The sequence below is a fragment of the Schistocerca serialis genome, chromosome 9 (assembly GCF_023864345.2).
Source record: "Schistocerca serialis cubense isolate TAMUIC-IGC-003099 chromosome 9, iqSchSeri2.2, whole genome shotgun sequence".
NCBI classification, from domain to species: domain Eukaryota; kingdom Metazoa; phylum Arthropoda; class Insecta; order Orthoptera; family Acrididae; genus Schistocerca; species Schistocerca serialis.
Genome location: NC_064646.1, coordinates 177,727,187 through 177,741,246, shown reverse-complemented (window position 1 = coordinate 177,741,246; position 14,060 = coordinate 177,727,187). Strand labels below are relative to the sequence as shown.

The 14,060-nt window shown below is 42.8% G+C and overlaps 1 protein-coding gene across 6 annotated transcripts in view; it reads right to left on the bottom strand.

Moving 5' to 3' along the window:
• The window catches only part of LOC126418493 (RNA-binding protein 5-like), a 122,102-nt gene that overhangs the window by 41,675 nt on the left and 66,367 nt on the right, over positions 1 to 14,060 (bottom strand). For all 6 annotated transcript variants that reach the window (XM_050085271.1, XM_050085274.1, XM_050085273.1 and 3 more), the window contains one exon: positions 3,130 to 3,354. In XM_050085271.1, coding sequence (XP_049941228.1) covers positions 3,130 to 3,354 — 225 coding nt within the window. The remainder of the gene's footprint in view (positions 1 to 3,129; positions 3,355 to 14,060) is intronic.

Sequence of the window (14,060 nt, the reverse complement as noted above, 5' to 3'; positions counted from 1 at the left end):
GGATAGCTGCATCAAACCCCTGTTTGACCAAAGACCACAATACACCGCTAATTCAGAACATAAATCTTATGCAAGACAATTAATACCGTGACCATACTGATGAGCACATGATAAAGCTGGACAGTTTAGCTGACATTCTGATAAGGCAAATGACTTCTCTAGTGGTGTCCAGCTACAATCTTGCTTTTCCTCCTCAGCACTCTGCCCATTCCCCTCAGTGTTCAGAGTGTTGGGCAAGGACATAGCAGAAATGCACAAGCCACACAGCACTAAGTATTGCTATCCACCTACCCTTCCTAGTTAAAGTTATCTCATTTAACAGCAAATATTTTCACTTATGACATGCCTAAGGACAATAAGAGAATCATAAGGACAATAAGAGAATCAATTACATGCATATCAATGGCATACTATTAGAATATTAAAAGATGCTGAAAGAGAAAGAAAAACCATGTAGAAACCCACAACATAAGCGACAATAAAATACATAATGTAACAGTATAGTAAGGAGGGGGAAAAGGTACAGCATTCAACAAGAGGTAGAAAGCACAAATTCATTTTTCTATACCTCTCATTTGTTCACTGAACATTAAGCAGCAGCATTCTGCTTTGTATGACTTAATTTTTATCTGCTGCCATTCACTTTATGATCATTACTTTTCAATAGTGTATCCAAAGTATATCTATTTATGTTGAAGTATATCTAAAAACAAAGATGAGACTTACCAAACAAAAGTGCTGGCAGGTCGATAGACACACAAACAAACACAAACATACACACAAAATTCAAGCTTTCGCAACAAACGGTTGCTTCATCAGGAAAGAGGGAAGGAGAGGGAAAGACGAACGGATATGGGTTTTAAGGGAAAGGGTAAGGAGTCATTCCAATCCCGGGAGCGGTAAGACTTACCTTAGGGGGAAAAAAGGACAGGTATACACTCGCACACACACACGCATATCCATCCGCACATACACAGACACAAGCAGACATTTTATGTTGAAGATATTTTAACTTAAGCTGTAAAATACTTCTGGTATTCACCATACAAACAGCTTAAAACAACCTCACAAATACATGCTAACAAAGAATTTTAACACACACAGATTGATAAATTTACGAATATGCCAGTAACAACCAGTAGATCCCTTCCTATGAGACAACTGCTGCTTGGAGATAACAATGGGGAGAATTTCACAACATGGCTCCTTTGTTTGATAACCATTACGGAACCAGTACAATTCTCAGTCTAATCTATTGAAGGTCAGATATATTCTGTCGCTGAACAGTGTGGTATGTTTAGACGTTAAAGGAGAGTGGATAAATATTAGCACATCCCTGAAAAGAATACACAGTAATTCTAACTTTCTGACAATTTCCAAATAAAATGTGTCACAATAATAACAAACTGACTGGACACAAGTGTGTGTTACCACGAACAGTTTCTACTACTCCTTACAACTTATAATAAAATTTATAGCACAATGTACATGGATCTCAAAAACATGGGAGCAGATCACTCTTCAGTTTATGACATAGTACTGCCCTCACACCATTAATGTCAGCTGTGAACATATCCATTTGCTTAACACAATGAAATGGTGACCTATAAATCTCTTTATGTCACAGATATTGTTGTTTGGATGACATGCACATTGTTCTACAACACTGAAATCAGATTCAGTATGTAGTACACTGAGTGGTTGTTGTGAACATATGTTAATGATTTATGCTGAACTGCTTGGTCAGGTGTGCCGCTGAAGGACCAGTGTCGAGAAATCAGACATGACAACCTAGGTGCACATTATTGGGCTGGACCAACCACACTATGTCTCTTGGCATACTACTGCTTTTTAGCAGTACATGAAATGTCAATAAATGTGGCCAAGACCCAAATAAAAAAGTGGATCAATAAGGAGTATATAAATTAGCCAATGCTAATAATGCAACGGTATTGCCTCACAGTTAAAATCCTGAAATATCATTTTCTCAATAGCATCTTTCTACACTCTTGTTTTTAATACATTTTGCCTATCTAAGTAACATATAAAATAATATGTACCACTTATTCTACACATGATCAATTCCTAAACTGATCCCCACCCCCACCAGCCAGTTAATTTTAGGAAACATTGCTAATCTTGCATTGTAACAATTTACTTCTTTTTCAGCTCGAGCACCAACAAATATTCACAATCACGCTAAGAAGCAACAAATCCAACTTTTGAATCTATCAATTACCAATTACATGAATTAGTTAAAGGCAGACTGGACACAAATAAACCCAATTGACTATTAACACTGTAAAATCGCAAAGACATCCATGAAGTACATTAACATAACTGGGTTTCAAGGTTTGTATAGTAAAGGGCTGCTTTCAATACAGTACCATTATTATGTGGCCCAATTTGCAAAGACTTCAACTCTCTCCCTCCCCCCCCCCCCCCTCTTAATCACTATTTGTAAATAAGCTATGCTGTATGAATAAATCACGTACTTGTGACGATGTAAATAGCATACTGAAAGTTTAATTGTGAGGTGGGCTGGGATGTGAATCAAGACATCTGCCTTTCATGAACAATACTCCTTCAACTTTTCAATCTGGTTACACTTGACAGAGCAACACACTGTTTCAGTCAACCGAAACCTGTCTCTTTTCAAATCATACACCACCCTAGCATACAGTTTCACTGTATCACAAATGTTTAAAAGTTCAACTAAAAAATGAACTTTAATTTTTATTTTTTATGCATAATATGGGAGAATACTGTCTACACACTTGATGCAAGGAGGAAAAAATAGACATGGTATACAGATTAGAAAAAAAGATTCTCATAAATAAAAGCAAATGATAATTTGAACAGAGTATTTAATCACCATCAGGATCACAGTATAAAATGTTGGTGTTACTGGTCACCTTTAATGAGATCATGCTTAATGAATAGACATATGATCGTAATGGAAGACATAATCTGACCCAAAGGTGGTATTCTAAAAGCCAGACATCATTAACACAAACAATTTACGCTGTGATCCTCAGAATGAAAAAAACAGTTAAAATAAAAAGTGTTCATGGGTTTTCCAACACGTCTTTTTGGATAGAAAATTATGTCTAATTACACAGTACATACCGTAAGTCGACCTTGTAAAGCACCATGAAGTTGCACAGAATCAAGGACAGAGTTCAGCTCAATGTAGCATACACCTCTTGATGTGTTGGTTAATGGATCACGCCCCATTCGGATACTCCGAATTGCTGTTGAGGACAGACCTTTGATGGCACCAAGAACTGCTTCTTCAGTTGACAAAACATCAAGATTTCGTAACAACACTGTGTTTGTCGGATGTGGGCTCACCTATAAAATTTGACATCCATCTTTGTAACAACAATTTTTTGAAGTCATGATACATATTACCTGAAAATTCATTTCATAAAAGAATTTATACTTACTGGCTGTTAACAATTGGTTTCTGTAGTTAATAACTTTACTCAGCAGCTACCAACTCAAAGAGAACTGTCAGCCCAAACAGACTGCTAAAAATGTGTCATATCAAAAACCCATTGTCAATTATACTTAGAAAAATTTCACAAGTGTGTTCTGAACACAATACTGTTTTACCAGGAATCACTGTATTGGATTGCTGTCTACTGAACTTTTTCACCAGCCATGTTGTAAATGATGCTACAGTTTGACATGAAACTTGAAGTTCAGATACCTACGAAACCAGATATAAATATTGGTGCCTTGTCTTCTACATGCACGAGTGGTACTTGGTGTTATTAATTTCACAGGTCTGAAGATTATGTGACTGGAACATTGAAACTGGTTGCCTAATAAAACAACATCAAAACAACAGCTGTTGGTGCAGTATTATTACATTTCATTTTAAAAATGGATTGAAAACAGTCTCAACCACAATAACACATTTATTTACAACTGTTACCTGTTTTGGTCGGAATGCAAACTTCTTCAGACCATTTCTACCATGATGGTATGCAGCAGCAGTGAACAGAGCAGGCATTACACTGCTGTGTTTGTTGATGTTTGTGCAGTCATAACACCTACTCCGTTCACTGCCACTGTCTACCCTCAAGGTACAAATGGTCTGAAGATGGTAACATTCTGACAGAAACTGCATTTTTAAAGTAGTTTTAGCCAGACTGCTGTTTCTCCACGAGAAATGTTCTCAAAAGTTACACATAAAGTATTGCCAGAGGAAAAAGGCATGTTATTTGTGATTAAAAGACCCTTCTAGCAACAGATGATGAAACTTTCCACATTTGAAACATAATTCAATGATCAATATCTTAGTAACTACATAAAAATAAGACTGAAAGCTGAAGATGTAATGCCCTTACAACAATGGAAAGTATAGGAACAATATTAACAATGACAGAGAGAGGACCATGCAGCTCATCATTCCAAGATTTTTATTATTGTGGCACAACCCCCCCCAGAACAGCACCTTTCAATCGCACAGGTGGCAAGTGCCCTGTACTGTCCCTCTCCTGCCTTGTATCTTCCAGCCTTCTCTGTTGCTGTTACAATATTACATGAGGATGGGCCCTAATCTTTCTAATTGTTCTGTTCTAGGATGTTGGTAATTTTTTACAGTTTATTATTTCCTCAGGACACATTCTGTTGTGCTTTGGTCAACTCCTTCCTTTGATAAAATACGAGAAGGAACACTTACAGCAACGTAGGGGAAGAAAGATTGCTACTTACCCTAAAGAAGTTGCAGACAGGCATAATTAAAAGACACTTACACAAAGCTTTCAGCCACAGCCTTTATCAGCAAAATAGAAACGCATCACTGCTCATACACAAAAGCAAGCACACACAAGATCTTGCACCCACAGCCTTCATCACCAAAATAGAAATGCATCACCAATCACACACAAAAGCAAGCACACCTCACGTACACATGACCACCAACTTTGGAAACTTGGGAAGGAATGCAATACTCGCATGGGATGGAGGCAGCAATCTGGAGGGGTCGGGGAAGGGTTAATAGTGCATAGGTACGAGGCGGGGGAGAGGGGGGAGAATACTGTCTAGTGGAGTGTGTAGGAACTAGAATGCCAATAGGCACAGTGCCAGGAGGTCATGGGGCAGGGAGGTGGGAAAAAGAGGAGCGAAAAAGGAGAGGAGCGAAAAAGGAGAGGAGCAGGGAAAGATGGGCACGTGCATTGGCAGAGAATGGCAAACAAAGAGGGTAGAAGATATGAATGGGGAGAAGATGATAGGACAGAGGCAGTGGAAACTATTGGCTGACAGGTGTGGGTACAGTATGTTGTCAGGACAACTCCAATATACACAGTTCAGAAAAGCTGGTGGTGGTGGGGAGGGGAGGATCCAGATGGCTCGATTTCAGTGGCTGCTTCACTATTCGAACCCATACGAATCCTCCCCCTCCACCATCACCTTTTCTGAACTGCGCAGATGGGAGTTATCCTTACAACACATTTCCTGCTCCCATAATTATCCCGTACTCAACCTACATTAACATACTGTCCCCACACAATCCACCAACAGTTTCCACCTCCTCTGTCCTATCAGCTGCTCCCAGTGCTCGTCTCCCATGCTCTTTGTTTCTCTGCAAACGCACCTGCCTATCTTCCCCACTCCTCTCTTTTTTCGCTCCTTTTTTCCCCACCTCCCTGCCCCACAACCTCCTGACACTGTGCCTGTTCGCATTCTAGTACTTGATAACTCTGCCTGACAGCATTGCTCTGCCCCCCCCCCCCCACACTCTTGTAAATTACTATCCCTTCCCTTTCCCCGCCCCCTCCAGACTGCTGCTTCCATCCCACGTGATTCATGTGCGCATGAGATGTGCTTGCTTGTGTGTATGAATGGCGTATGTTTCTCATTTTGCTGCACTTATGCAAAGCTTTTGGCCACAGCCTAAGTGTCTTATTGTGCCTGTCTGCAGCTTAACATATCTTCTTTATGGTAAGTAGCAATCTAACTTTTCCTACATTGGTTATATTCCAATCAGAGTTTCCATTCTCTAATTTTCCAGAAGGAAAACTTAAGTAGAAAAGGATTTCTGAAATAACAATATGACCAACTTTAAAACAACATTTAATATTAAATTAAGTAGACATGGTCCCCCAAACCTTAGCTTTAAGAACAAAGAAGGAACATAGTATATGGTGACATGGAAACTGTCAGGTCTTGGCCAAGTACCGGATGATCAAAAAGTCAATATAAATTTGAAAACTTAATACACCACGGAATAATGTAGATAGAGAGGTAAAAATTGACACACATGCTTGGAATGACATGGAGTCTTATTAGGGGGGGGGGGGGGGGGGGATCACAAAAAGTCCGACAGATGGCGCTGGACAGCAAAACGTCAGAGACAATTATGTATAAAAGGAGCTGTAATGAGAGAGAGAATCAGATGCGCCAGCAGTCGCAGCATGTTGACGTTACCTGAAAAGGCGCTTTTAGTGAAGCTGTATAATCAGAATGGGGAAAGTGATAGTTCAGCGTTACGATCCTATCGCCATAGGAAGGGGATTCGAACGGGTAAAGGTCTGTTGACAAATGCAGCTGTGGCAAGAATGATTTCGAAGTTTGAAGCCACGGGTTGTTTAGACGATAGACCACATAGTGGCCGACCGAGCACAAGGCGTAATGCTGCTGAGACAGTTCAGGAAGAAATGGAGACTGTAGCGGGTTCATCTATGCATGGGCAAGTCAGCGCTTGTGCAGTCGCACGGGCATTCCATACACTACTGTTTGGTTGGCACTGAGGCATACCCTCCGATGCTATCCGTACAAAATCCATCGGCATCATGAACTATTACCTGGCGATTTAGTGAAGCGGAGGGCATTTGCGGTGTGGGCACTTCAAAAGATGGCGGAAGATGACGATTGGTTGAGTAACGTGTTGTGGACCAACGAAACTCATTTCACGCTCCGAGGGTCTGTCAACGCGCACAACTGCAGAAAATGGGCTCCCGAAAATCCTAGAACTGTCGTGGCAACTCCATTGCACGACGAGAAAGTCACGGTATGGGTTGGATTTACCACATCTACCATTATCAGGCCTTTTTTCTTCGAGGAAATGCGTGATTCTGGTTCTGTAACTGCTACCGAGACGGGTGAGAGGTACCAGTACGCCGATATGTTACAGAATCACATCATCCCCAGCCTGGCTGATAAACACCTGCTGGAACGTACGATGTTTATGCAGGATGGCGCTCCACCCCATATTGCTAGACGCGTGAAAGATCTCTTGTGCGCGTCGTTTGGTGATGATCGTGTGCTCAGCCGCCACTTTCGTCATGCTTGGCCTCCGAGGTCCCCAGACCTCAGTCCGTGCGAATATTGGCTTTGGGGTTACCTGATGTCGCAAGTGTATCGTGATCAACTGACATCTCTAGGGATGCTGAAAGACAACATCTGACGCCAATGCCTTACCATAACTCCGGATTTGCTTTACAGTGCTGTTGACAACATTATTCCTCGACTACAGTTATTGTTGAGGAATGATGGTGGACATATTGAGCATTTCCTGTAAAGAACATCATCTTTGCTTTGTCTTAATTTCTCATGCTAATTATTGCTACTCTGATCAGATGAAGCGCCATCTGTCCGACATTTTTTGAACTTTTGTATTTTTTTGGTTCTAATAAAACCCCATGTCATTCCAAGCACGTGTGTCGATTTGTACTTCTCTATCTACATTATTCCATGATTTATTCAGTTTTCAAATTTATACTGACTTTTTGATGACGTGGTACTATGAAGAGCTCATAAACTGAGAAGTGCCATCTGTGACAATCAATTAAAATTGAAAAGAACAAACTGCAGAAGAGGTCGGGACAGGATATTCACAAATATCCTGGTGAAGCTGGGATCATTGCAGAACTCTAAGTATGCTAATGAGAATAAAATCATCGAAATGACACATATTACACATAAAATTTGGGAAGACGAGCAGCTTCCAGAAGTATGGATGTTAGCACTACATGCAAAAAAGTAGCCGAGAAGCTGGAACATGGGAAACACAGAAGAATATCGTTAATGCCAGTGACCTATACAACATTCTCATAAGAAGTACTGAACAGAGATGAGAAGCGACTACTTTCACAAATTTGTGAATAAGGAGGAAGCTTCAGAACTGGAAGATCACGTGCAGAACAAATACCTAATCTGAAACTGGTAACTGCATATCAAACATAGAGAAGTAAGAATTTTATGCTAACATTCATAGACTTCAAGAAAGCTTATGGTTCTGGACATACACCAACACTGTTCCAAATTTTGGAAGAGATAAGTTTGACAAAAAATTGAGTGGACTGATTAAAAAGACCTTACACAAAACATCCAAGATCATGTCCCGAAGGAAGATTTCATACTTCTTCAAGATCAAAACCAGAGTCAGACATGGGAGCAGACTGTCCCCTATGCTTTTTAACTGCATCCTTGATTAAGTTGACCAGGGAAAAGCGACAGAAATGAAAGGAGTGGAACACGAATGGGATGCAAGAAAAAAGGAATATGAGGAAATTGTCTCGCATTTGCAGACGATATTGTGATAATGTCAGAATCATTAGATGATCAAACCACACAACACAGAGACAGACAGTTAAAGCAGGTCGCTAGTTCTCCATCGAGAAGATACAATATATGACTAGCATCGAGATACTTCCTCGATGGATAACAAGAGGAGGAGGTAAATTCAGAATGAGGAGAAATTCAAACTACCTATGAACATCTACAACAGGAACACTCTTTCGATCAATGCAAAATTAACATTTTACCAGACAGTAAACCACACGGAATCCTCATACGCAGCAGAAAGTCTGTATCTTGCAAAACAGGATTAAATTTGAGGGTAGAATGTGTGGAATGAAGGATTTTCAGTAGTATATTGGGACTTTGAAGAACAGGAGATGGTGAGTGTAGAAGACCAAGAACTGTATACTCATAGAGAGAATCTCTGACACCATCAAGAAAAGAAGGAACATATTCTTTGGACACATCCTTAGAGTGACCCAGGGGGAAGTTGGCACATCAGATAATATATTTTCAATTACGTAAATTAAAATCAAGAGGAGGATAAAGGGAAGGAAAGGGAAGGGAAGGGAAAGAACTCATGATATAAGCTGCATCAGGACTTCATGTGGTATCAGTGGTGATGAGTAAAAATGTGTGCTGGACAGATGATTAACCACTGCACCAACCCAGACACAGTGTCAATTGCAAATGCGCAGACTATTTTGAAATGCGCAGACTATCTTGGTATGTTCCTCAGTTGAGCCATATTCCCACCTAGCACCACCATATAGCTGCAGTTCCTGTCCGTGTCCTCCATGCTCACTAATTTTAGATTCCCACTGGAGTTTGAATGTAAATGTGCACCTGCACTGGCAGTTGTTGATTCATAGCCGATTGAGATGTCCAAAAGAACAGACACTCCATTCATATAATTGATATGCCTCAATGGGATATGAATCCACAACAATGAGTGATGCACATTTATTTTCAACCTCCAGCAGGTATGTAAAATTAGAGAGCACGGAGGACACTGAGGGGGCTGTGGATAAGTGGTGGCACTAGGTGGAAATTTGGGTCAGCTGAGGAGCATGACAAGATAGTCTGAGCATTAAGAAACTTCCTGGCACATTAAAACTGTGTGCCGGACTGAAACTCGAACTAGGGACCCTTTGCCTTTCGCAAGGCAAGTGCTTCACCATCTGAGTTACCCAAGCATGACTGATGGCCCATCCCCACAGCTTCATTTCTGCCAGTACGTAGTCTCCTACCTTCCAAACTTCACAGAAGCTCTCCTGTGAACCTTGCAGAACTAGCACTCCTGAAGCTGTGTCTCGGTCCAGCACACAGTTTTAATCTGCCCGGAAGTTTCATACCAGCGCACACTCCCTTGCAGAGTGAAAATCTCAGTCTGAACATTTGCAATTAACACTGTGTCCAGATGGTGCAGCGGTGAATGCAGCTGCCTAATAAGCAAGAGATTCCAGGTTCGAACCCCAGTCCGGCATGTATTTTCACTCATCACTAATGATTCAGCATAAAGTCTTGATGCAGATGACATCAGTTCATTCCCTTACCTCTCCTTCCCCCCCCCCCCCCCCCCCCCACCTTCAATTTACATAGTATATATATCACAGCTGTGGATTCAGTGTGGTGTCTGTTCTTTCAAACATGTCTGAAAGTACAGACACCACACCTTCATATAATACAGTTTCTTGTGAACAGGATGTAACACATTATACATTCCTAAGTCTGCCACATGGCAAGAAACACACATTTGACAGCATAAGGCCAAAAACAAAGAAAAGTCGAGTAGGAATTAATGAGCAATCAATCAAGTGCAGCAGTTCTTGCAAGAGACAGCCCTTAATACAGAATCGTTAGTAGTATGGGCACATTACATGAAAACTTCTCACATTACAAACGTGCCATTGAATAGGAAAATGTGTGACTGCTCTTATCATCTTTGGATCAGGGAGACAGACTCCACCGTCATTTACTTAGTGTACCAATACTTATGTCTTGGGCAGTAAAGAGGCACTTTTTCAGATTCCAGCAGTGTAATAATTTCAAGTTGAACAAATATATTTCAAGGAAGACGCAATACATGAAAGTCACATATCAAGTAAACAGAGTAAGATGTGTGTACACTTTAAAAGTCAAATTATAACTGAGTCCAAGTCTGCGGCGGCACTTTGAAAGATCGGCGAGTCACAACACTTTTCCCCCTTTTGAATTTTTTGCTCAGGTCTTGATGGAGGTGGCCTGTAGATTGATAACGTCCATGGGTGTTGTTTGACTGGTCGTAAATTCTCGAGGCGGCGGCTTTCTCTATGGACGGAAGGGTTCCCGATGATAACGGGTCGAGATGACAGGAGACGTGGGGGCCGAATCTGCTGGGGCCCTGTGCACCAATCTGCCTGTTGCGGCAAGTCCGGCTGTTGTAACAGGAGACATGGGCAATGTGTCCACATCCGTAGGAGAAGGAGGCGAGTAGAGTTGCTCCAACAGATGATGGTCATCTGGTTCCTGCATGGGAACGTCTCCTGGTGGCGGCAGTTCTTGTGCTGGCACCGATATGATGGTGAGAGGATTGCATTGTGAGTCAGGTAGAGTCGAAGGTGGTGTAGCGACATCCGGAACAGGCGTTGCCGGCACACGAGGCTGAAGCTGGTCCGAATGACGCACTGCAACACGTGTGTCCGTCAGGATTTCATACAGGCGTTGGCCACAGTGTCGTAAGGTGCGGCCAGGACTCCATTTTGGCCGCCTGCCATATCCCTGTACCCATACAAGGTCGTTGGTGGTGAACCGGCCAAGCGAAGGCACCCGCAGCCGTGAGGTGGAAGGCTGCAGAAGATGAAGTAGCGTGCGGGGCTGCCAACCATGTAAGAGCTCAGCCGGGCTGTGGTTGCCCATGGGGGTGAGACAGTAAGAAGCCAGAAATTGGAGAAGTGCATCATCAGCAGAAGAAGTCAGGAGTTTTCTCATCTGAGCCTTACACGTGCGGACCAGTTGTTCAGTCTCACCGTTTGACTGTGGATGGAACGGAGGGGCCGTGACATGCGTGACGCCGTGGCGGGCACAAAAATCCGCAAATCCGGAAGAGGCAAATTGTGGACCATTATCAGTAACAAGAGTAGAGGGGAGGCCTTCCAAATAGAAAATGCGAGCTAGAGCATTGGTGGTTGCAACGGTGGTAGGCGACGTGCTACGGAAAATGAAAAGAAAGTTAGAGTAGGTGTCAATAACGAGAAGCCAATAAGTACTGAAAAAAGGTCCTGCAAAGTCAGCATGAATATGCTCCCAGGGCTTCTCAGGCGAAGGCCACGGTGACCAAGATGACTTCGGGGCAGTGGCCTGTGACGCAAAAGGGCTGCCAGCAGCGACCACGTGTGCGAATTCAGAGTCGATGCTGGGCCAGAACACATGACAGCACGCCAGAGATTTTGTGCGAGACACACCCCAGTGCCCTTGGTGAAGGAGGCGCAAGACCGAAGCACGCAAAGACGCAGGTACCACAACACGCGGCGAAGCATTGTCGGTGGAAAGGAGGATAACACCATCTAAATACAGCGTAAAGCCCGGGAGAGGGTAGCGTCAGAACCCGTAGCAGCCGCCAGCCGGTCCCCAATGATGGGGAACCTGTCCACAACCCGCTGCTCGGCAACATCCAGATGGAAACACAAAAGTTCGCCCCTATCAAATGCCAGATCAGGGCCCATGGGAAGGCGAGACAGTGCATCAGCATTCGTATGTTGAGACGTCGGCCGGAAATGAATCTCATAATTGATACGAGACAAGTAAAGAGCCAAACACTGGAGGCGGTGTGCAGTCTTGTCAGGAAGTGACGTCGATGGATGAAACAAGGAAACAAGTGGTTTGTGATCCGTAACAAGATGAAATTTGTATCCATAGAGAAAAACACCAAACTTATGAAGAGCATAAATAATGACCAAAGCTTATTTTTCAATTTGAGAATACTTTTGTTGGGCATCCGTGAGCATTTTGGAAGCATAAGCAATGGGTTGTTCAGAACCGTCAGAAAAATGGTGCGCAAGGACTGCACCGAACCTGTATTGAGAGGCGTCCGTGGCAAGAACAAGATGTTGGCCAGGTTGATAAGTAGCCAGGCACGGGACCTGTTTCAGCGTAGTCTTCAATTTCTGGAAAGCCACATCGCATGACGCGGACCAGTGAAAAGGCACGTTTTTATGCAACAGGCAATGCAACGGCTGAGCCATCGAAGCAGCAGACGGTAAAAACTTGTGATAGTATGCTATTTTCCCCAAGAACGCCTGCAGTTCCTTAACAGATGTAGGGGGAGGAAGGGCATCAATCGCAGTGACAGTTCTGAAGCGGACAAATACCATCCCGAGAGATTTGAAACCCCAAGTATGTGATAGATGCCTGAAAAAATTTTGATTTCTGAAGATTACACTTAAGACCGGCAGTCTGTAAGACATGAAAAAGTGTGCGGATATTTTGAAGATGTTCGTCAGTGGCGGAGCCAGTGACAACAATGTCATCCTGGTAATTTATACACCCAGGGACAGTGAGCAATAATTGTTCCAAGAATCGCTGAAAGAGAGCAGGGGCGCTGGTAACCCCGAATGGCAATCGTTGGTATTGATAGAGGCCAAAAGGCGTGTTAAGGACCAGAAACTGCCGAGAAGCAGCGTCGAGAGGAAGTTGATGATAAGCTTCTGACAGGTCAAGTTTAGAAAATTTACAGTGGCTTTGAAATCGCCACAGAGACGAATATCACCATTTGCCTTAGCAATGACAACGACAGGAGAGGACCACTCACTTGAAGTGACAGGAAGCAAGACCCCTGAAGTAGTGAGACAATCCAGCTCCCGTTTGACCTGATCACGAAGGGCCACAGGAATGGGCTGAGCCCGAAAAAACTTAGGCCGAGCAGTGGGTTTGAGCGTGATATGAGCTTCAAAGTCGTTTGCACAGCCTAACCCAGGAGAAAAAAGGGACGAAAATGTCGTCGACAAGGGATCCAATTGAGCATAAGGAATAGCATCAGAGACGATATTGACAGAGTCATCTATGGAGAACCCAAAAACGCGAAAGGCATCGAAACTAAAAAGATTCTCCGCGTTACTATGGTAGACCACAAATATGGGAACAGTGCGAATGACAGATTTGTAAGATACCTTATCCCAAGAGAGAAAGCTGCTGTTTATAGTAAGTCCGTAATTGCCTAGTGACAGGTGACAGGATTGGAGAACCCAACTGAAGATACATCTGAGAATTGATGATAGTGGCAGCAGAACCAGTATCCACCTGCATGCGAACATCTCAACAAAGTATTTGGAGAGTGAGGAATAACTTCCCTAAAAGGGAAGAAGTACAATTGACAGACAACATAGAATCAGAATCAGCGTCACATTCATGAACATCATGTATGTGGTTGGATTTGCAAACGGATGACACGTGACCCTTTTATTTGCATTTGTGACACACGGCCCAACGTTGTGGACAATCTTCTCGTGAATGTTTCGTAAAACACCGCGGGCGTGAAGGAAGTTGCC